The sequence below is a fragment of the Pituophis catenifer genome, unplaced genomic scaffold (assembly GCF_029215685.1).
Source record: "Pituophis catenifer annectens isolate HBS135680 unplaced genomic scaffold, rPitCat1.0.hap2 SCAF_1, whole genome shotgun sequence".
Classification (NCBI taxonomy): domain Eukaryota; kingdom Metazoa; phylum Chordata; class Lepidosauria; order Squamata; family Colubridae; genus Pituophis; species Pituophis catenifer.
Genome location: NW_027256881.1, coordinates 232,814,250 through 232,836,592, shown reverse-complemented (window position 1 = coordinate 232,836,592; position 22,343 = coordinate 232,814,250). Strand labels below are relative to the sequence as shown.

The window sequence follows — 22,343 nt, the reverse complement described above, 5'->3', positions numbered from 1 at the left end:
CATCCCTGTGGGCATGTGATCAAAATTCCAACTAGCATGTATCTACTACGGATGCAGTGTCCCAGAATCACATGATCACCATTTCTGACTGCCCCAGGAGCTTCTGGCAAAGAAAGTCAGTGTGGGGAAAGCCAGATTTGCTTAATGACAGATTTGCTTGACCACAGTAAAAAAGTTGTAAAATCTCTGAGTAACGGAAGTTCCATCCCAGTTGTCATTAGTCAAGGACTACCTGTACATACTGGTTTGCTCTCCATGCGTTGTCTGGTTTTCTGCTGTGTATTTCATCAGGCTTTAAATGAAAGTCACTGGGAGCCCATATGCACCAGCGTCTTCCTGCAGGTTGAGCTAAACAGGTGAGGTGAGGATCCGGTGTCCCAAAAGTTCCTGGTGCTCAAGAGGGCTGTATGTTTTCTACTTTGTGTTCCTGGCAGAGGTCTCGGCTCAATATTATCTTCCCTGAGCTTTAAAAAAAATGGCTCTGCATCTGCGGGTTCCGTTCCTTGAAGGAGATTGCTACTCTAGAAGCCTCTTAGGAGAGCCATGCAGCTGAGATCACCTGTTTTGTACATACATGTGTGTCGGGAAAGGGCTTGTGACCCTCCCATCACAAAACCTAATGACCATGCAAAGCCCTTATAAGCAGAAGAACACCAGCACTGACATTCCCTAAATTCCACTGAAGATGGTACCTAGCCTGGTAACAAAATATTCAGAAAACAACCCACAAGCTACACCTGAGCTACAGGTTTGTTTGTTTTTTAATTTGATTTATATGCCGCCCTTCTCCAGAGACACAGGGCGGCTTACAATGCGTTAAGTAATAGCCTTCATACTTTTTGTATATTTATACAAAGTCAGCTTATTGCCCCCACAAACTGGGTCCTCAATTTACCCACCTTAGAAAGGATGGAAGGCTGAGTCAACCTTGAGCCTGGTGAGATTTGAACTTGCAGTAATTGCAGGCAGCAGATGTAAGTAGATGTCTGCTGAGCCACCAGAGCTCCTATTTGCTACTATTGCAGGACTTGTAATGCGGGGGGATTGGGAAACTAGACTGTTGTTTTTAACTAGGCTTGATGCTTAAAGATAGGCCGGATAGATAGATAGATAGATAGATAGATAGATAGATAGATAGATAGATAGATAGATAGATAGATAGATAGATGGATGCAGAGGAACACAGAGGGGAAAAATGTCCTGCAGACAAACATAGAAGGGGAAGGAATGGCACAAGGGAAGGGAAGCTACCCATTGGCCTCCCTATCAGGTCCCTTCAGACTTAGTTTAATGAAGGAAGGCAAGGTAACGGTGAAGAAAACTCCTCCAACCAAAACATCCTGTTCTTCAATGCTGGGTCAGTTGCTGATTAAAACATCTAATGTGCATATCGCTGAAGCTTGGCTGAACTGAGTTATTCTGCTAACTCCCCTCATCCAGCTTTGTCTCCATGGTGTAGCATGCTGGGACCTGACAGCAGGGAGGGAGAATATCAACATCCCCTGCACTTCAGGACAGATAACTGATTTTGAATATGTACTGCTGCTTTGGACGGCCAGGAGACTTTATGCATATTATTTCCTCTATTTTTCACAGTCTCCTTCTGAGCTCTGGAATGACCTTGGATGACCTATGGTTTCTGTTCTAGAGCACCTCTTAACACAGTGGTTCTCAACCTTCCTAATGCCGCGACCCTTTAATACAGTTCCTCACGTTGTGGTGACCACCAACCATAAAATTATTCCTAAGACCATTCAAAATATATGTTTTCCGATGGTCTTAGGCGACCCCTGTGAAAGGGTTGTTCGACCCCCAAAGGGGTCGCGACCCACAGGTTGAGAACCACTGTCTTAACAGAACACGTGTGCTTCAGATCCATGCATGGACCAAATGTACTTCGGCTGGGTCTGTGCACAAATGAAACATATGGCTTGGTCCAGGGAAGGCTCATGTACATCCAGACCTTGTACATCCCCTGTACATAAGATCTGTTGGATCAGGCCAAGGCCCATCTTATTCTAGCAATCTTGTTTCTCTGCAGTACTTGTAAGTGGGAGATGGCAACATCCTCCTTGTCACTGCGGTATTTCTATAACATCTGGAGGTATGCTGCTTTCAACCTGGGGGGCCACATAGAGCCTCCCACTTCACTTAACCTTCGCAATGATGTTTTCCAATCCTGCTTGTTTAAAACCAAGTTATTGGCCTAAAGGTTGAATCATAGCAACTGGACCAATCTTTGTTAGTCTGAGATTCTTCGTTTGATTGAATCTTCATTGACATATTGCAACACATTTTGGGGAGGAACCCCTGAAGCTGGTGTGGCAAGAATTGGTACATTCCAACGACTGTCTGCCTAACTAATTTTGCTCTGACTGATGAAGTTGCTTGGATGAGCAACGAAATGTCTCAGATTAACAAAAATTGGTCCAGTTGCCACGATTCAACCTTTATAGACATCTTTGGTGTCGGTGATTGAGTCTTCATTGACATTCAAGTTAGTGGCCATTTTGTGTGTTATGGTAATGAATTCACTGTTAATTATGCATTTATGAAGAAGTGCTTCCACTCAGCTTTTTCAGATGGTCTCTGGTCCTAATATTTTGAGGAAGGAAGACAGGACACACTCTATATCTTCTCCCTGCCATGTTTTTTATAAAACCCAGCATGTTGCCCCCAGTTGCTTTTCTTCTCCAAGCCAAGAAGTTTCCAATGTTCTATACTGATAGAAAAGATATTCAAGCCCTTTGATAATCGGCTGCCCTTTTCTGCACAGTACTTTTTCTAACCCTGTTGACCATTTTTCAAATGTGGAAGTCAGAACTGCATTCACTACTGCTAATTTAGATATACTGCAGCTTTCTATAGATGTTCAAATTTTTATGTTTAGTCACTTTGCTAATGACCCAGGACACAGAATTTGTCTTTTTCATCGCTGCCACACACTTGAATTGATATTTACAAGTTCCTTTGCATGATCAGTTATAGACCAAGTCCCATCAGTGTATATGCAAAGTTAGTGGGATTTCCTCCATTAAACCTGAACTAACTTGAATTGATTTGCCATTTGGTTAACCGTTCACCCATAAATGGTGAAATGTTCTGGAGTACTTCACAGGTCCTTGTTCTTTACCACTTTAAAAGTTTAGCATTGCCTCCAAACTTGGCCATTCATTGCTTATCTCAGAATCATGATTGATTATTAAGTTAAAAACTAATGGTTCCAATTCAAATCCTTGAGGGAGGGATTCCATTTCTTACCCTGTTACACTAAATAAAGGTTGATGTATTCCTACTCTTTGTTTCCTCTTTAACTAATTAGCAATCCATAAATGGCGGTCTTAACCCATAGCCACTAAAATTAAATGGAACCTTTGATGAAGAATTCTTTCAAAGACTTTTTGAAAATCTAAATAAACAGTGTGAAGAGTCACCTCAATCATGTCCCAATTGACACTTTATAAAGCTCTGCTGATCCTAGTTGTTTACCAGACATAAGTTAAAGTCACAAATGAAGGCCAATATATGTGTCCCAAGATAATGTTGCAGGATTTGATCTAGGTTGGTCACCAGGACTATGCGCTAGAGTAGCCCAAAGTACACATCAGAGTTCCCTGAGAATGGGCTTCAGCACGAGTCTAAAAGCTCGGAAGACTAAGCTTCTGTTCCTGGGGATTGACCCAGATTGGATCCTGCAATAAGTTAAAGTGATGATATTACTCTTTAAAGCCCTAAATAAAAGTAAGATTCATCTGAGGGACTGCCTGTCCAAACCTATTCAGCCAGTCAGTTGTTCAGGAGAGTGCCTTCTGGAGATCTTAGTGCAGTCAAGAGGCTCACTTATTTGGCAAAAAGGAGACCTCCAGTGTCCCTCCCAAACTATGGAATGCATTTTTCTCACCTACACGCTTTTGGTGTTTACAAATTCCATGAAGAGTTGAATATGCAGAGACCAACAGAGCATCCCAGAAAGGTTGATTGACTGAACAGATATTAAAACCAGGTTTCTCTTGGAAACAGACACAAAAAGGGAATAATCTTGCCATTTTAAATGTGGAAGTGGAAGTAATTGCAGGTTTATGCATACAGAGCATTAACATTTAACAGCATCTTTAGAAGGACAGGAGAGAAACGGTACAAATTGAAAGATTTGGAGGAACTGAACAAAACTAGTTGGCCAACTTAGATAGAAGTCAGCATTTTTTAGCAATTAGTACCTATTACTTACAGTTTTATTACCTTCTTATTTCTACCAGTGCAATGGATTTCTGACTTAGAAGGGGGTAGTGTTAAGAATTGGGTTTAGAGGAGCTACTTCTGTTCTGTGAGCTGCAAAGAGCTTAGAGGAACTGGAAAGAAATCAAAACTCTCTATTTTCCTAGGCTGGTATATTTTTCCAGATGGGCGTTTTGGAAGAACACTTAGTCAAGACTTACAAATAGACTTCCTTGCTGAGTGGGAGGTATAATTCAGGTTTCTTCTTGTATGAATGATCTAGCTATGAACTGCAGATCTTTCCTGTCCTAGGCTTTAAGCTTCCAGAAGCTCCAGCGTTGTTCTGACTGATACTAACTCATAAGCCAGGGAGAAAGCCAGCAGAAAGTCCTTAGGCGTTACCTGTGTTATCAGTTCACCTTGGTCCCTTGTCTGCCCCTTCAGGCTTTGATTGAATCTACCAATGATCCTGACGCTCTCGCCCGAGAGCCAAATGTGCGCCTGATTGCACTCTACGACAATGAAGAGGTTAGTGGTAAGCTCTTCTTCTGGATAGGAAGTCGAATATCCTATTCTGATCTGAAGGAATACTTAACATGGTTACATCTAATATGGTTGGGAGATTATTATTTTTTAGCACACTTTAAATCCCTTGACGTCCAAAAATGATAAGAGGCCCTAGCTGGTGATGCTATGAGGTAACGAGTGGCACCAAAAATTTCAGCCAGAAAGGTTGGCAGTTCAGCGGTTCGAATCCCTAGTGCCACGTAATGGGGTGAGCTCCCGTTACTTGTCCCAGTGTCTGCCAACCTAGCAGTTGAAAAGCATGTAAAAAATGCAAGTAGAAAAATAGGAACCACCTTTGGTGAAAAGGTAACAGCGTTCCGTATACCTTTGGCGTTTAGTCATGCCTGCCACATGACCACGGAGACATCTTCGGACAGCACTGGCTCTTTGGCTTTGAAACGGAGATGAGCACTGCCCCTTAGAGTCAGGAACAACCAGCACATATGTGTGAGGGGAACCTTTACCTTTACCTTTTAAACCCCAAAAGTTTAAAAGGTAAAGGTCCAAAAATGATAAGAGGCCCTAGCTAGTGATGCTGTGAGGTAACGAACCAAAAATTTCAGCCAGGAGGTGGGGGTAATTTAAGGAATGAAATGAGTTTAAGCCACTCTCAGATTGTCCTGATTTAGAGGAGCAGCATATCCTATCCTGACCTGAAGGAATATTTAACATGGTTAAATCTGATAGACAACATGGGTTGGGAGATTTTTTTGAGCACACTTTAAACCCCTTGATGTCCAAAAATGATAAAGAGGCCCTAGCTGGAGATGCTATGAGGTAACTAGAGTGGAACCAAACATTTTAGCCTGGGGTGGGGTTAGTTTAAGGAATGAAGAGAGTTTAAGTCTTGTTTCTTAAGCCACTCCCAGATTGTCATGATTTAGAGGAGTGGGAGGGCATTTAAAAAAGCTCTGAAGCCACACACACTGTAAAATAAGATTTAAAAGGAGGACATCAGAAAAGCATGCCAAAGAGTGCCATGTAAAGGGGGATAACTGAAACTTAACTCCAAATTGGGATGACAGTTAAAATTCCGGTACCATCAAAACACTTCTCGATAGTTCGTCTTTTGAATGCCACCTTTCTGGCAGGTTGGTTCAGAAAGTGCTCAAGGGGCTGCATCGCTCCTCACGGAGCTCATCCTTCGTCGCATCTCAGCTTCGCCCCAGAACATTACAGCCTTTGAGGAAGCAGTGCCGAAATCGTGCATGATCAGTGCAGATATGGCTCATGCGGTGCACCCCAATTATGCGTGAGTATGTTGTCAATGGACAGCGTGAGACAGTGTATCAGGGCTGGGCAAGCATGTCATTCAGCATTGGACATTCTTACATACATATTTCATCACAAGGAGGCAGCTGCTTTCAATGAACTTACTTTACATGTGTTACCCCCAATTCCATTCTTCGGATTGTATGAATCTTAACAGGGAAAGCTACTTGAATCATAAAACCCTCAGACTCTCTTGTAAGCTGCTTTTGTCGTACTTTTCCCATAATATGGAAAGCTGAAGGGATATTAGAAATCTCTCTATTACTTTGGGGTTACAAGTAGTCCTTGACTTAAAACAATTCGCTTAGTGACCGTTCAGAGTTACAACAACACTGAAAAAAGTGACTTATGACCGTTTTTCACTTATGATCATTGCACCGTTCCCGTGGTCATGTGATTTATAGTCGGCTGATTGACAACTGACTCACATGTATAATGGTTGCAGTATCCCAGGGTCATGTGATCAGCCTTCAAGCTTTTGCAGCCTTCTGACAGTGGGGAAGTCAGATTCACTTAACAACCGTGTTACTAATTTAAGAATTGCAGTGATTCCCTTAACAAACGGGGCAAGAAAAATCGTAAAATGGGGCAAAACTCACTTAACAAATGTCTCACTTAGCACCATAAATTTTGGGCTCAATTGTGGTCGTAAATTGAGGACTACCTGTACTTGTAAATCACAGAGATTAGATGACTGACGTTCCTCTCCAAATTATAGATGATTCCCCACTATAGATATGTATGTGTGTATTTAATGTCTATAGACACTCATATCTTAAACAAGTGACTGGGCACCAAGCAATCATAAAACAAAATCAGTACCAATATCATACAAAAATAAATATATATGGCAAGAAATGGCTGAGAAAAAAAATGTCATCATAAATGTCAATATATCCAGGAAATGGGGCCCTTAACACGCTCGAGGGCCCAGGCACAAAGCCAGGTCTTCAAGTCCTTATCCTCAGCTCTGAGGGGAGAATGTTCCAGAGGGCAGAGAAGGCACATTTAGTCCTCACCAGCTGACCTTCCTTGTTTGACGGAACCCACAGCATATCCAGCCTGTGGGACCGAATTGGATGTGTAGAAATCGTTAATTTTGTTCCTGGATTTTGGGGCCCTCTGAAAGTTGCTAACTCTTTAGAACGGATCTATTTACTTATTTTGTAAAGGACTGAGCCAGGATTTGGGGCAGAGTCATGGGCAAAGCATCTTTCTTCCGAAACCTTGAAGTTGCACAAAAGTAGCCCTTCCCTTATGACAATAATGGAACCCAGAATTTCCAGCATGCCAGTCATAAGTGAAGGCGCATAAAGTGACCAGTTTTAATGACCTTTTTTTTGTAGCTGTCATTAAACAGGTGCAGCACTTGAAAAGCAAATGCGGCAGTTGTAAAGCAAACCAGGTGATAAGTGGTTTTGGAGGCTCTGCTGTAACTTCAAACTGTCGCTAAGCAACCAGTCATTAAATGAGAACTGCCTGTATGACGAAAATCAGATGAATATGCAAGTGGGTCTATGCAGTCCCACATGCCATGCCGGGTGCTTTCAAGCTTGAAACATGTTTCAGAACTGCTGCTGAAATGGCCTCCTTCATCTTCTTGCTGATGTGCTACAGAATAAAGTAATTTTATTCTAATCATTTGAAACACTTCTCTCTCCAGGCCAGACATTCTGTTCTAATGAGAGATCTCTGCACAGAGGCTTCTTCACTGGCTCTCTCAAAAGGGCTACTCTGTCTCATCTATTAAAAATGGCTTGAATGCATTACAGCGACAGCACCTCTTTTCCTTCGGTCCTCTGATTTTTGAAATTAAGGCACAAGGGGGGAAGCATGCTTATTGAAGGCTGTTCTTTTTGCAGGGACAAGCATGATAAGAACCATCGGCCACAGTTTCACAAGGTAGGTAACATGGACTGGTTGTCCACAGCGTGGTTTTGAAATCTAGGCGTCTCAGCAAGCACCACAGGGACAACTCTCTGAGGGGCAGATGTCAAATGCAAAACCCGTTCTTGAAATGGAGATTTCTTTTTCTTATTTGAGAGCCAGCTGTGGGAGTGCCCAAAACAATGATAACAGTTTTGAATAGAATCAGGATTGGGGAGGGCTCGGGAAATAAAACTCCATATGGCAGATGACTAGCGGAAAAGCACTTTTTGGAGATTATGCTGTTGTTTTGGTGGCCTAGATACGGGAAAGTATGCTAAAGGTAATTATTTTGATTATTGGAAGATATATCTCCCTTCTTGTTGAGCACAAACAGGACAAAAACAGTTGTGCTTCGCCCAGACGAAGAGATGGGGGAGAGTTGGAGAGAAGCACGCAGATAGGAAGAAAAACTCTTTTTATAGATTTTGTATCTTACGTCAGTAAATTATTTATGTGGAAGAGATGTATCATTTTAAGAGTTCAGAGTCTGGTGGGAAGCACAAGTCGAGCCCTTCCTGCGAGGGTGGAAGAATTGCACATCTCAAGAAATTCCAGGCAGAATTAACAAATAACAAATTTTCAGAGTGGAGAACCTTCTCTTCAGTCTGGTGATTTTCTATGCAGGGACCTGCTCTGAAAATAAACAGCAACCAACGCTATGCCTCCACTGCTGTCACGGAGGCATTGATTCGTGAGATTGCCACTCGTGTCAACGTTCCTCTACAAGTAAGCGTTTTTGAAAAGTAAAGATTCCCTTTATCCATGCACTTTCATTGGAAACACTACACGGGCGGACTCCACAGATCTCTGGTACACCCCAGTGTTTTCTGTCCAAGTACTAAGCAGACCCAACCCTACTTTCATTTCCAAGTTTAAAGAAGATTGACTGCATGCTACCAATGCTGCATGGTGCTTCCACCATTAGGAACTGGCCCTGCACTACATCACTGGGTAGCACTCCACTGGGGGCAAATCACCCTACCTGCTAGGAACGGGGGAAATAAGACCATGGATATTGGGCAGGGGTGGTATTCACTTACCTTTGCTACTGGTTCGCAAATGTGAGCCCATGTGCCGCCTCCAGAGGGTCAAAAACAGGACATGATGACATCCGGGCGGATGGGCAGAGCCTCCTGCTGCCGGTGCTACCGGATCACATGATCTGGATAGAGCCGCCTGAATTTCATCACTGATACTGGGGCTTTATAGTTAAATGCTAAATGAAAGGCTTCTCCCTCTGAAGATGTCCCCTTCTCCATTTTCATTTGGTGGTTCAGTCCACATTAGAAACTTCAGCTTATTGTTTAGTTGGACTGGCCAGTGCCAAGGATCTAAGAACCCCAGCGATATCCATTTGAAAGATTCAGTTCTATATCCTGCCCCCTCCCCCTTCTCCTTCATTGCTATCAAAGATGGTCAGCAGTCTGCTCCTTTTTTCCCCCTTTCTCATGTCGGTTGCAGGAATTTATGGTTCGAAATGATTCTCCTTGTGGCACAACCATTGGACCCATCCTGGCTTCCCGCCTTGGTTTGCGTGTTCTTGATATGGGCTGCCCACAATTAGCTATGCACTCCATTCGTGAGATGTGCTGCACCTCAGGGGTTCTTCAGACCATCACTCTCTTCAAGGTAGGTGATAGCTTGGGTGTTCCTGCCCTGGGAATGGGGCTGAAGATGGCATGCAAAATCATAGCCTGCCTCTTTTTCCTTCTGCCCTGTACCTCCCAGTGAAGATTAGTTGAGCTAAACAAATATACCTAGGTGGCTAGCAAAGCCCTTTTGCAGATAAGCACCCCTCCAATCAGGAGTAGCAGATTTGAAGAAGCGAAAGGAAAAGAAACAAATGGGTTGGTTTTTTTTTAATTTTGGGAGATAGGAACAGGTCCTAATCTGCTTTCTTCCACTCCCAGTTCCTGGGTAGAGGTTTGGGCTTTGGTTCTTGCAACTCACTAATTCTTCTTTGTAATCTTGTCTTCATGTTGCCATGGCTACAATGGTGGCCTTGAATCAGTGATGGGTTTCCATGGCAACACTGTGCCTCACGATTCTCTGGCTGCCATGGTGACGCCATTGTGTGTATTGACAGCTGCCTGCTTTTTTCCCTTTGAGAGCCTTTCTCTGCATCCCCTCTGACCCTGACTTCTCTCTTTTCTCCTTCCCAGGGCTTCTTCAATTTGTTTCCCACCTTGGATCAGGCACTTCTGAGCAGCTGATGGGCAGCCTGAATGCTGAAAGAGGCTCTCCCTTTTCCTTAGGCTGGATAATAATTAAAGCAGCTTTAATCCAGTGACCTCTGTGCAGTTCAGAGGCTTGCTGAGTTTTGATTTGTTTTTCTGTCTCGCCTCAGAACAGAAATTACCTCTTAGGCATATTTACATTACTATGGCTGAGCCTGAGAGGCATAAAATAACCTTTGAACCCTTTTTTTTTTCCTCTGTCAACAGTAAGACGGTGAAATTTAAATACTGGCCCCTAGAATAATTTTAATATTTCAAGTGGGAAGTAAAATTACAGATGACATTCTGGTGTTGGTAAATGCCAAATGATGCAGACCTCCGTTTCTCCTTCCACTCCCACATCCCCTGCTTGCACAGGCTGTGTGAAGTTAGCAAGGTGATGCTGGCTCATCGAGTAACATACAAAAGGTCACGTATGCAGAACTGCTTCGCATAGATTATGTTCTTAGAAGACCGTTTTAAGTATGCAATCAGATCATAATGGGAGAGTGGGGCCATTGCATGTTGTACCTCTTTGAATATCTCAAAAGATTTTAAAATATAGCCGTGTGGGGAAAAGAGCAACCCAGAGTCACAAACCTGGATGATACTAGCAGAAGTAGTGCTGCAAAGATGCTGGCAGAATATTTCCTCCCATTATCGCCCCATTCTATTCATCAGCCATCACAGATTAGCATTCCCTAACCTGATACCCTCGAGGTGTGTCAATCCAACTCCTTCGTTCTCTAGCCAGCAAAGGTGTGGGTTTTGCTGACAATTTAGTGATACCACAATCAGTTTATAATTGGTCTTTGTGAACAAAATGACCTCTAGAAGATACTGAGTGGCATAGAAGATTGAAGGAAAATTGCTATGACCTTTCTGGGTTTTTTATTTTTCCACCATCGAGAGTAAAAAAAACAATCTTGTAGGCACTACCGTACATTTTTACTTGGATGAGTTGCTCTACTTTCACACATTTTTATTTATTATTAAATTATATACTGTCCATCTCATTGTTTTGGGCAGCTCTAGGCAGCTGTTAATAGTAATTATAAATTATTTCAGATTAGGACCATTAGATCTCACAGCCGCAAAGATAAATGATAAGTGAGTTACTTCAGGATATATGAGATTTTTTTTACAGCTGCTTCTCTGTTGCCTTTCAAAGCGAAATCAAATTGTACGGAACCCTGTTTTGATAGTTGCCTATCAAATTCTTAGGATCACAGAGATGAAAGGAGTCATGGTGGCAGTCTAGTCCCAATGACTGATTGTCCTCCTCAATTGATTCCACTGTTAGAAGCTTCTCCTGGAGTTAGAATGAGTTTCCTAAGATTGACTTGGAATTTGTCGTCTTGCTTCAGGATTGAATAAATGGGGAAAATTTTCTGCAGTGGTTGAAATTTTAGTTGGCAGGAAGCCAAATTGCATTGGGCAATGTCACATTTTGTTTGCTATCATTTTCTTAAGTGTGTTTAAATGAGAAGTTGGGTGCTTTTTAGAGAGATGTCTGCAATTGGGTTATCATCCAACCTACCATAATTTGAGGCCATGGCAAAACAGACCTAGAGAACTGACAAATAGCTTTTTTCCAGTCTCAGAAGGTAGATCATCTGAAGATAAGAAAATGTCCCTCCAGTTCCTCTCAATCACTAAATTAACTGGTGAAATAAGCCCCACTGTATTGAATGGATACAGAAGCAGTTTAAAAAGGAAGCAGATTCATAAAAGGATTCCGATCAAGGGTTACACATAGGGCAAAATGCTAAAAAATACCCATCCTTGCATTTCAGTATCTTGAAGAATGTTTAGATGGGTTAATCCATGGCACCGTAAACCTATTTACTAGGTTTAGTAAATAGTAAACCCATTTACTATTATAGATGCTGCTGGAAGCAGAATCTGAATGATGCTCGAGACGAGACTGGCTAGGCTATTGTGTCAGCTTCTTCTGTTAAATATAATAAGGTGACTACACTTGAGTCTTGCTCTTTCGTTTGAACTAACAAAGACGAATGCAATAATAGTACCACAAGTGCACTTCCTTGCTGTTTCTTTGAGGGTAGGTTTCTCCATCCTTTTTCTGTGTCCCTTATACCAAACTTTAAAACTACCCCCTTTGGGGCTGGAGAAAGCCAGCTGTACTACAGTCACACCACTATCTTTAGAAGTGTCATCATGAAAGTTACCCCCTTCTGATTTTGATTTTTGTTTTTTTTTTAAAAAAGTAATTGCACCGCAAATGAGGAAGCAATAATTGAGTATTGCTGGCTTTCTGCTTTACTATTGTGAATCATTAGCATTCATTGAGACAGGATTAGAATGGGGTGCCGTAACACCACGTTTCCAGATACGATGTAGATGGTCCTCTCCAAGAAATGATGCTATAGGCTACAGTTTGGTTTTGCTTTATGGATGTATTGGGGTTTCTTTGCAAGATTCGAGCAAAGGAAATGAGATGCTGCTGCTCTGGGGTTGCCAGTTTTAGGGCCTGAGACCAAGACTTTCACCCCTCTAGCTGTGTGCCGTGTGAGAAATGGTAAAAATTTGTCGACCTTCAGGGCTGCATAAGCTTAGAAGAGCTTCAGGTTTGTAACAGGTATATATTGGAGCTTCAAATGAGCAAAACCTAGGCTGTGCTTAATGCCTGCCTGCAAGAGGTATAATTTACCATCTTCTCTGCATTGTGATTGATGCAGGGCTGAAACATGATTAAACAGAAGGGCGTCAACTTAGAATGTTAATGCAATTTATTGGAGGAGGCATTGCCAGGACTTGGGAACGCACCAGGTATAATAGCAGGTGGGAGAGGTGAGGCTTCATTTTTATTTTATTTTATTTTTTTTAATACGGAGGCGTAACCCTAAAAGTCGGGCGTGGCCAGGGATAGTTAAACCCCGCGTTTCGAATTCAGGCGTGTCCTTTTCCTGGACTGCGATAGGTTGATGGGGCCGAGAATCCATTTTGCATGGGTCTTGAGATTGGTTGGTTTGCGGGGCGGTGCCGTGCCAGTGTTGGTCTGGAGGGGGCGCTGATTAGGGATGGTGCAGCGGCCGTGGAAGTGGCGGCTGCCCGGGCTGTGAGCTGGGGCAGCGACCGGCATGGGGCGGTGGCGGAGTCTGCTTCGGGCACTGGACGGTTTCTGCCTTCCTCCGTTGCTGCTGCTGCTGCTGTTGCCGCCTCCATTCTTGGCGGCCGGCGCTGCTGGAGATCGCCCGTTGCAAGTGCTGCACGGTGAGAACTGAGGACAAGGATGCGCTTTGAAAAAGGGCTGCCGGGAGGGAGAGGGAAGATGCCAAAAGGGGACCGGGTAGACTTGGTTGGGATGCTCGGAGCTGGAATTGGTAGGGCGAACCGTGCCCCCCACCGTCCCCACCCCCGGGGCTCTCTACAGGCGCCTGGGCAGCGTCTCCGCTTTTTGCCCTTTCTAGCGACCAGCCATAGCGCCTTTGCTTCCATATGGTTGGATGGAGTTGCACGCCCTTCTCTATTCCACGCCGGACGGAGGTGATTTCCCTCCCCTCCTTCCTCCTCTATCTGCGTCCCTAGAATAAACTTGGGGGTGGGGGGGGGAGAGGTCCCTCCTTGGGTGGGGGTGGATTAGGGGAGCGTCTTTTTGCTGGGTGGGATGAAAGGGTGCCTTTGAGCGCCAAAGATGGTGGGGATTTGGGGAAAAGGGGGTTCACTGGGCAGAAGGGCGGGGAAGGCTTCCACCTCTCCCCTTTTCTGCAGGCTGCTGCTTTTCCTGAAAGCGGCGGCAAACGGGCACCTTCCTTCTATTTAAAAAAAAAAAAAGCATCCGTCAAAAGATCCGACACCAGCTCCTTGAAAACGGAACCGAACCACTTCTCCGGTCCCGGTGGGCTGAATCCCACGCTATCACCCCACCCCTTTTCCATCTTGTTTTGCCCCTGAGAATATTGGGGTGGGTTTGTTGTTTTTTTCCCCCCTCTCCTCCCGCTAGGCGAGTTAGCACCGCGCAGCTTCCTTCCTCCTCCTCCTCCCCCCTTTTTCCTTTCTTGCATCTCCCCTCTCTCTCTCTCTCTCTCTCTCTCTTTTTTTTTTTTTTTTGCTGTTGCATAGGCAAGTATATTTTCCTCCTCCCCTCCGCTTTTGGGGCGAGTTTTCCCAAGTGCGGATTCGGGCCCCCTCCCTCCAAAAGGGATATTGTCACCATTTTGCGTGGCTGCTTGTCATTTTCGCGTCACGGCGTTGTCAGGTTTGGCTAGCTGCGTGTCTCCCACGGCCCCTCCACACGCAGCTTGCTGTATTCAGTTACAGAGCGGATCCAGTTCGAGCTCCCCCCCCCCAAAAAAATACGCCGTGTTTTCCTGCTCAGTCAATTCACTGACGTCATTCTCGATGGTCTCTTCATCCCCCTCCACTTTTCCATCCTGGCTCAGCTGCCTGTTGCAAATATCAGCTGTCCCGGCTTCCTCCTCCCTCCCTTTCTCTCTGGCTGCTGCTGCTGCTGGAGATCGCTCAATTGTTGTTGAGAGGGAATTCCTGTTTGGAATTAGTTCTGCATCTCTTCCCTTCCACACTTATGCCAGGGTGCCTATGAAACACTGAAGGGCTTTGACATTGGTGCTTTACCATGTCTGATTGTTCATCTTTGCTACCTTGTAGATACCCTTGTAGATTAGAACCTTTGCATGAGGTTGTTGTAGGCAGATCCATGCTCTTTGGCTTAGGATTGTTCAATTTGGATCACTCCAGGGATTTTGCAATACCAGCTGCGATGAGATCCAGCCAGTGTAGACAATGGTGAGGATTGTGGGAGCTGTAGTCCAAACTATTTGAAAAGACCAAGTTGCCCTACCCTTGCCTTGGAACTACAGTGACTGTGATTGAGGAAGCATGGATGAACCATTATACACTATAAAACTGGTACAGAGAAAACATCATCTCAAAAATCTTTTTGATTATGAATCCAGCTTTAGAATTAGCAAGAGGGCGAGGTTTTGTCTACCAAGGAAGAAAATGTTAGCAGATGGGCCCAAGGTACCACATCACATTCAGGAAGGATCTACCAAATCAGATATACGTAACCCTAAAGTCCTACTTCAATGCTAAGTACATTCTTTGTTGAAGAAGACTATATTGGAAATGGTGTATTGATGGAGAAAAATGTTGAAAAGCAAATACTTTTCTTTCCACAGCATCTTATGAAACAGATTCCAATGGAGTCTTACAGAAGTGTTTGCTGGCATATGAGAAACAAAAGGAGCAGGCTTCTAAAAAGTAAAATATACAAGAGCTGAAATTCTTCATTAATATAAATATTGACTAGATCTGGTGGGAAGATTTGTGTCCCATTTTGTCTCTTCTCTTCCATAAATCCAGAAGTTTAACCATCAGCTTGGATATAACACAGCAGGGTGATTGTGTATGGCTATATTTTCTGCAGAGAAACTGACCTATGCTTCCATCCAAACGCTTTCTTGCAGAAATAATGATCTTCTTTTTGATGTTGATAAAGCAGGCAACGCCTGGATTGGAGAATGATGACAGGAATAAGAAATGGGCATTATTATTTCTTTGCTTTTGGAAGATTGGTTGATGTTCTTGCAGTAATAATACTGATAACGAAAAAAGTAGTAATACTGATAATGAACCTTCATGGTTGATCACAGTCTTCTGTATATCTTTACTGAGCCAAAAAAAAAAAAGGTAGATTTCGTAAATGAAAGAACAGCATATATGTGGCAGAGTCATATCTTTTATTCCTGTTGAAAGATTTATGGTCAACATTCATATTATTCTAGTTTAAGATAGCTGAGAAACTTTTTACTTTTCTAAATATTATTTCAAACTTTCCCAAAGAGAGTAAACATCCTTTTATTGTCCTTAGGTAAGGTCTCTTACTGAGTAATTTTTTTGGAATGGCTCATTGACAAAACCTTGATGTTAATCTTTTGTGGCATTATTATTCTTTAACCGAGCCAGTTACATCTGACAACTGCATTCTACACAGAATGATTTAGGCAAAAATAATAATTGCAAGTAGCTTGTTAAGTAGTTAATTGCTCTGATTTCTGTATAACTACTAGATAAACAGAATAATCTATAGAGTATCACACTTGGTACCTATGTAAGAGAGACCCTAAACCTCAGCATGCTTAATTGAGTAACCCAGACCTGAATAGTAGGTTAGTATTTCATCAGATTACATTCACTGGTGATGAGATTCAGGTGGAGAAGAGGAACAAGAAGTCATTTTTAAACAGCTCTAATGATATCGTGGTATAGTATGAGCTACAGCAGCCACAGTTAATGAGATGAAATAATACGGGTCATTATTAAAAAACCATTTGAGATTCCAAAAATGGAAGAGTTGCTTTCCCTCTTTTCTATGATGACTAATTTTTGAACAAGTGTTTTTCCTTGGTGTTTTAATGAAACATTGCTAAATGCTATCACAGCCTTTAACATTTTGACTACAAGCCACATTTTTCCCCCAGTCCATTGGCTGCAATTATGTAAATGCCACACATACATATTCACACACATGCTATTGTGTTTACATGTTATTGCCACTAAGGAATATGAGCATTAATATACATTTCAACAGCAGGTTGACTATAATATTATGTTGCTACATTAATGCCTTGCCTTGGTTTGATTTCCATTCCATTTCAGTGGATTGTGTCTCTGGCAAAACGTCTAGATTTAAAACAGGAAATTCTTCCTACTTTTTAAGCACATAAGGTTTTAGCAAAATGTCTTAAACAGAGGAGATCCGGGGAAGGGTTCCTAAAGACCTTTTGCTACTCTGTCTTACAAACATGGAAGGGTAGGGCTCAAGATGGAGTCCCCTAATCTGCAATCCATGGCTTTTGGAGCCTTGAAACCTTGCTGCGTATAAATATTTTCATTAGTGATTTAAAAGACTCCAAGCAGTCTAAGAGAAATGGCGGATACAGTAAACAGGAGTTCTCACACTATACCAATTCTCAGTTTTGTATAGATGGAGCTTTTTTCCTCTAGCCCTGAGTTCTCCCTGTGCCAGTAGATACCAGAATTTGGAGAGAGGAAACCTAAGCTCTGTTATGAGATCCTACATTGATTGGGTTAAGCAAAAATGAAGAGGATTTTCTTCCCAAATGAGCTGGGTCCAGTTATTCCGTGTTTACTTTTTTGACTCTTGAGAAATTTGGACTTCTTTCCATCATTCATTTTAGTGATCAGTTTTTTAGGAAACCTTTTTCTAATAGCTTCTTTCTCCCTCCCTCCCTCCCTCCCAATATGGGCCAACTGCCTAGTCAAGCTGATCAAATTAATTCAAGATGTTAATTTTTTAAATATATATATATATATATAATACATAGCTTCATTTTTAAAAGTATAAACAGTATCCACAAAGGACAGTCTTGATTGGTGGAAAGTTTTTGTATGTTTTTAACATGATCATGGTTATTCCCTGCGGGAATTTGGGGATACCAACAAATAGTATATACCAGTTCCCATTTGTTTGAATTTTGCAGTTTTTCTTCAGGCACTTGGAATCCCAAGAGAAAAATTATGACACAATTGAAATTAGTGAATAAACAAGAAATTTGGGGAAAGATGAAAAATACAGGACTGATGCTACATGAAATTTGGAGCCTGTTTTGATAGAAGCGCAATATTTATATTTGCTTTATAATACTGGAACATCATTGTCTTTTCGCCTTATTTCATGACTGAAAACAGTGATCAATTGGCAGATGAAAATAATAATGGGGGTTAATTGGAACAAAGCTCTATTTTGATATAACTCCTGCTATTTTACGAACCCTGGAGAGAGATTTCCTTCCGTAAATGAAGCATGTGGGACCACCCAACATTAGAGACTGTCCTACACTTGGTCAGAGAAAACTGGCATGCAGCTCAGGAGGCTGTGTGTGTGAGAGAGAGAGACAGAGACAGAGAGCTAGACTCTTACTCCTACTCAAATATTAGTTGTCACCCACAGGAAGGAGGGCTTTTGCATAAATCAATTTTGTGTACCAATTGCACCCACTCCTGAATTTGGAAGCCCATCTAGTCACTTGGGTCTTAATCATCTCTCATTTGGATTACTGCAATGCATTCTGTCATTTCAACACCACTTGAAAGCTGTAGGTGGTGCAGATTGTGGCAGCTGAGTTATGGACATGCCTTGATGCTCATGTCCTCCACTGCTTGTCAGCTGGCTTCCAAGAACATTTTAGGGAGCTAATGGTCAACTATGCAGCCTTTTGTGCCAGAAGGATTTGGTATTTGTGAGACTGCAGATCTCTATTGTCTCTGTCCATCCTATAAGATCTGATGGAGTTGGCATGCTCCAGCTCCCATCAATAAGCGGGTCATTTTACAGAACTCAGGAGGTACGTCTCCTCTATAACCATGCCTAATTTTTGGAACAGCATCCCCCACTGCCAAGACCATATGGCTCCAGCAGCCCTGCTGCCCTTTCAAAAACCTGGCTTTTCCAGCACGCACTGGGCAAGAACAATTTGTGAGCCTGCTGGAGTGAATGTCATTTAAGTTTTTCTGTCTCCTGGCTGGGTAGTTGTTTTACTGTTTTGTTTCTGCTTTGTCAATTAATGTTAACCCTACTAGTCAATTTGATAACCCTGTAAAACAAAATAATATTTAAAAAAAAAACCAGTCAGCTACGTTCTGGTTCAGGCTGACCAAATTAATGTTCCTGGAGGGGCAGATGGATTTTAAAGACTGTCATGGCGTCCATCTATCATTTTAACCTTTGAAATTTGTCCCCAATTGCCCAGTGGTACTTCGGATTAAACTGCAAGTGGTGGCATTGCTATATCTGATCCTTTGTCAGGTGCACCACGATTGCCTGGTTTGCTGAACGTGTTGTTAGAATTCGGCTCATAGGTGAGTTGACATGGCCACAGATGCTGCTATGGTTGGTTGCAGAATACTACCGGTACTTCTCTGGAGACCTCTGAGTCATACTGATAAAGACGTCAGAGGAGGTACAACGTATGTTATGTTAGCCCACTCTGACTCAGAGTAGATATTCCATATGGAGGTGGCTGAAGATAAAAGATCTACTATTTTTATTCTCTGGCATTCTCTAGTTTACCTTCTTCGGTATTTTTATGGAATAATAATTTCACAGGATTAAAAGTCCCAAGTTACATTTATGTGCTTGGGGCTGTATACCTAAAGATACCTGCTTCCATGAGCCACAGCTTCCTAAAGGGGCAGTAAATTGGCCTTCACTACCAGGGTGCGCTGCTTTTGTACGTGTGGAATCTGATGAGATTCTGGTTTTGTCCTGATAGATTCAATTATTCCTTAGATTTTTCTCCGGTCTTGACAGCTAATATGGTCTATGTGATATTGAAACATTGGAACGACAGGAATATCAAACCGCTGACACAGTTGAATGTATGACTCATAGCTATTCTGATTTCTCTTGATAAGAAATGATAGAAATGCTTAGAAAAAAAAACCCTGAATAAAATCACATTGCCTATAGTTTTCAGTTTCCCTTTGAGATAGCTTTTAATAGAAATGGGAATAGTTTACATTCCCAGTCTGAGGCAGCACCTCTGGGGCCATGGTTTATTCTTTCCTTTTAATTGTTTCTCCCTTGCCTTGTAAGCCAAGCTTTCACAAAGTGTCTTACTAAAGTAACTGAATTACATTCATACTCTGAAGTTATGCGTTGAGGAATTGAAAGGGTATATTTAGGAATTCAAGATTAGATTATTTTATAGCATATTTAGCCCCCTAAGTATGTTTTCATGTGTCTGTGAATGTGTGCATGAGCATACCACCAACAGTTTTTCAGTACAGTATGTAACTTTAGAGAAAGAGGTAAATTTATAATTGTATTTAAAACTGCTTCTTATTTTAAAAAAAAAAGAAGAAGAAAGTAGCAATCACCAGAAGCTATGCCTGCATTAGTCTTGAATTCACAATGGAGATAGTGATCTTTACACCTTTCTTCAAAACATCAATCGATAATCTTTGACCCATCGGTGGGTCAAAGACTTAAAAACAGCAGAAGCTTTCAAAGAAAAAGGTAAGTTTTCTTAAAAGAAAAAAAATGCTGTGGAGAAAGGAAGAAACTATTGTCAGAACCTGCTTGGAAGACATCAGTATGAATAAATTGTTATAATTACATAATATGAATTCACAATTATATTTCTGGATGGGGATTCAGGCAGCAAAGACCTACATTGCATAGCAACACAATAGCTGGGGTGGAGCAACAGTGAGGACAGCACATTACAAAGTCATCCTTAATAAATCCATGTTACTGTCGGGCTGCTTTTTTAATATAGGAAAACTTTTTTTTATTTACCATCTAATAAGTTGGATATTTAAATTTTATTGGGGAAATAATTACATTAACTAAATGTTTTCAGGATTTTAGATGAATGTACATTGCTGGCTTTTTTCCGAGATTATCCTTTATAAGCCAAGATATGTCCTATATTTGGATTGTTCCCTCTTAATGTTTGCAATGTGAAGAACAGCACTTGGAATACTATGAAAAAGTTGGGTGGAATGAGAGTTTCTTAGTTGTAGCTGGCCATTTAGACATTGCTTGATCTTTCTGTAGACTAAGCTTGGCAAAGCTGAGTTCAAGTGATACAAATGATGTATAATAGAAGTGGCCCTTTTATGACTTGTGGACTTCAACTCCCAGAATTCCTGAGCCAGCCTGGGAGTTGAAGTCCACAAGATAAAAGGGCCATAGCTCCTCACCCTTGGTGTATAAATGAAAGGCCTTTAGGGAAAAGCTTCTCTATATTTTTCTGAATTTGGGGTCAGATATTTGTGGAGCATTGTAGGTATTGCTTCTTAGAGGGACTGGGTTTTCTGGAGCCACTTATTTTATTTTATTTTATTGCTATTTTTAAATTGTTTTATTATTTGGTGGAAACTGCTTAGAATCATTTTGGATTAAGGTTGTCTCTAAATCTCAGAAATAAATAGATATTTTGAAGTCTGATATAAGAGCAAGGCGTTTGGAGCAGTCTGGACTCCTTCCCCCTTCATATCAGTTGAGAAAGGAAGTATCTATCCATGTGGGAAAACCCTGTGTTAGTCCCTTCATGCTTAAATATCCCATTCAGTGCAAGAATTATTGCAACTTCCACATCCCGAGAGAAAGCAGACTGACCTATTATTACATTCCTGCAACAAGGCAGAATTCTTTACCAATTTTTAAGATGCGATGTCCCTGTGTTCTGTATCATTTAGTATTACTCTGGTTCTTTAGCTGAAATATGCTTCTGAAGTTTCAATTTACTGGTTTTCTTCCTGCCGTCTGGAGAAAGAGAATACATGAATCTGAATATGTTTGTTTGTAGTTATAAACTTTATTTTGGTTCCTGGACCCTGGACCCTGGACCCTGGTCCTTGTCTCTTATCTTTTTTTATTTAATTTGATGAATAAAGAAAAAAAAAAAATAACTGCAGTAGGAGCAGACATGACACAATTCTACCCTGATGCTCTAAATACGTTTTAGTATCTTTCTCCATGCATTCAGTAGAAGACATTGTTCCCATGGTTTTACTGGCATTTCCAAGAAGTTGCTTTTTTGATAATTGAAACAACTTTCTCTTTTAGTTGTTATCCTTGATTAATTTGTTTTTGGGTTCATTATTTTGTGTATTACAGTTGAGTTGAATTATATTTTGTACATTGACCATGTCTGTCATCTTTGAATGTTCATGTTTTAAAGCATTTTTGTTTGTATTTTTAGTAAAAAGAAGGCAACTTACAAAATTTAAAAGGCATAAGTATATTAATAAAAAAAGAAAGTAATTAAAAGGAAAAAGATTGCATGCAACAGCGAGATGCAGCAGCAGCAGACAGAACAAAACCACAAGCAGTAATTGATTGAACCCTTTTTTTAAAAAAAAAAAATCCCCATCTCCAGGTACCTTTAGAATTAACAAGGTTTTCAACAGGGAATATAAGGATTAAAATACGAAAAAAGCTTTCTAGGGAATACATCTTTGGAGCAATTATGTCCTTTGAACCAAAAAGAATAAATAAAAGTGGCCAAGAATTACAGTAAATTTCCAATCTAGGCTAAATGGTTATAGCTGTTAGTTTTTGATGATGAAATACTAGTATTTGAGAACATATTTGATGGGTGACTGATGCATATGTGGCAGTCTCTC

General features: G+C 41.6%; 2 protein-coding genes across 3 annotated transcripts in view; both read left to right on the top strand.

Moving 5' to 3' along the window:
- DNPEP (aspartyl aminopeptidase) overlaps positions 1-10,273 on the top strand; it is a 48,654-nt gene extending 38,381 nt beyond the window's left edge. For both annotated transcript variants that reach the window (XM_070956610.1, XM_070956635.1), the window contains exons 10-15: positions 4,660-4,743; positions 5,874-6,034; positions 7,917-7,956; positions 8,608-8,709; positions 9,445-9,612; positions 10,146-10,273. In XM_070956610.1, the coding sequence (XP_070812711.1) occupies positions 4,660-4,743; positions 5,874-6,034; positions 7,917-7,956; positions 8,608-8,709; positions 9,445-9,612; positions 10,146-10,196 (606 nt within the window). In that variant the 3' untranslated portion in view covers positions 10,197-10,273. The remainder of the gene's footprint in view (positions 1-4,659; positions 4,744-5,873; positions 6,035-7,916; positions 7,957-8,607; positions 8,710-9,444; positions 9,613-10,145) is intronic.
- Positions 10,274-13,303: 3,030 nt separating this feature from the next.
- The window catches only part of PTPRN (protein tyrosine phosphatase receptor type N), a 47,004-nt gene continuing 37,964 nt past the window's right edge, over positions 13,304-22,343 (top strand). Inside the window, exon 1 of the mRNA XM_070956800.1 lies at positions 13,304-13,436. Within this exon, the coding sequence (XP_070812901.1) occupies positions 13,304-13,436 (133 nt within the window). The remainder of the gene's footprint in view (positions 13,437-22,343) is intronic.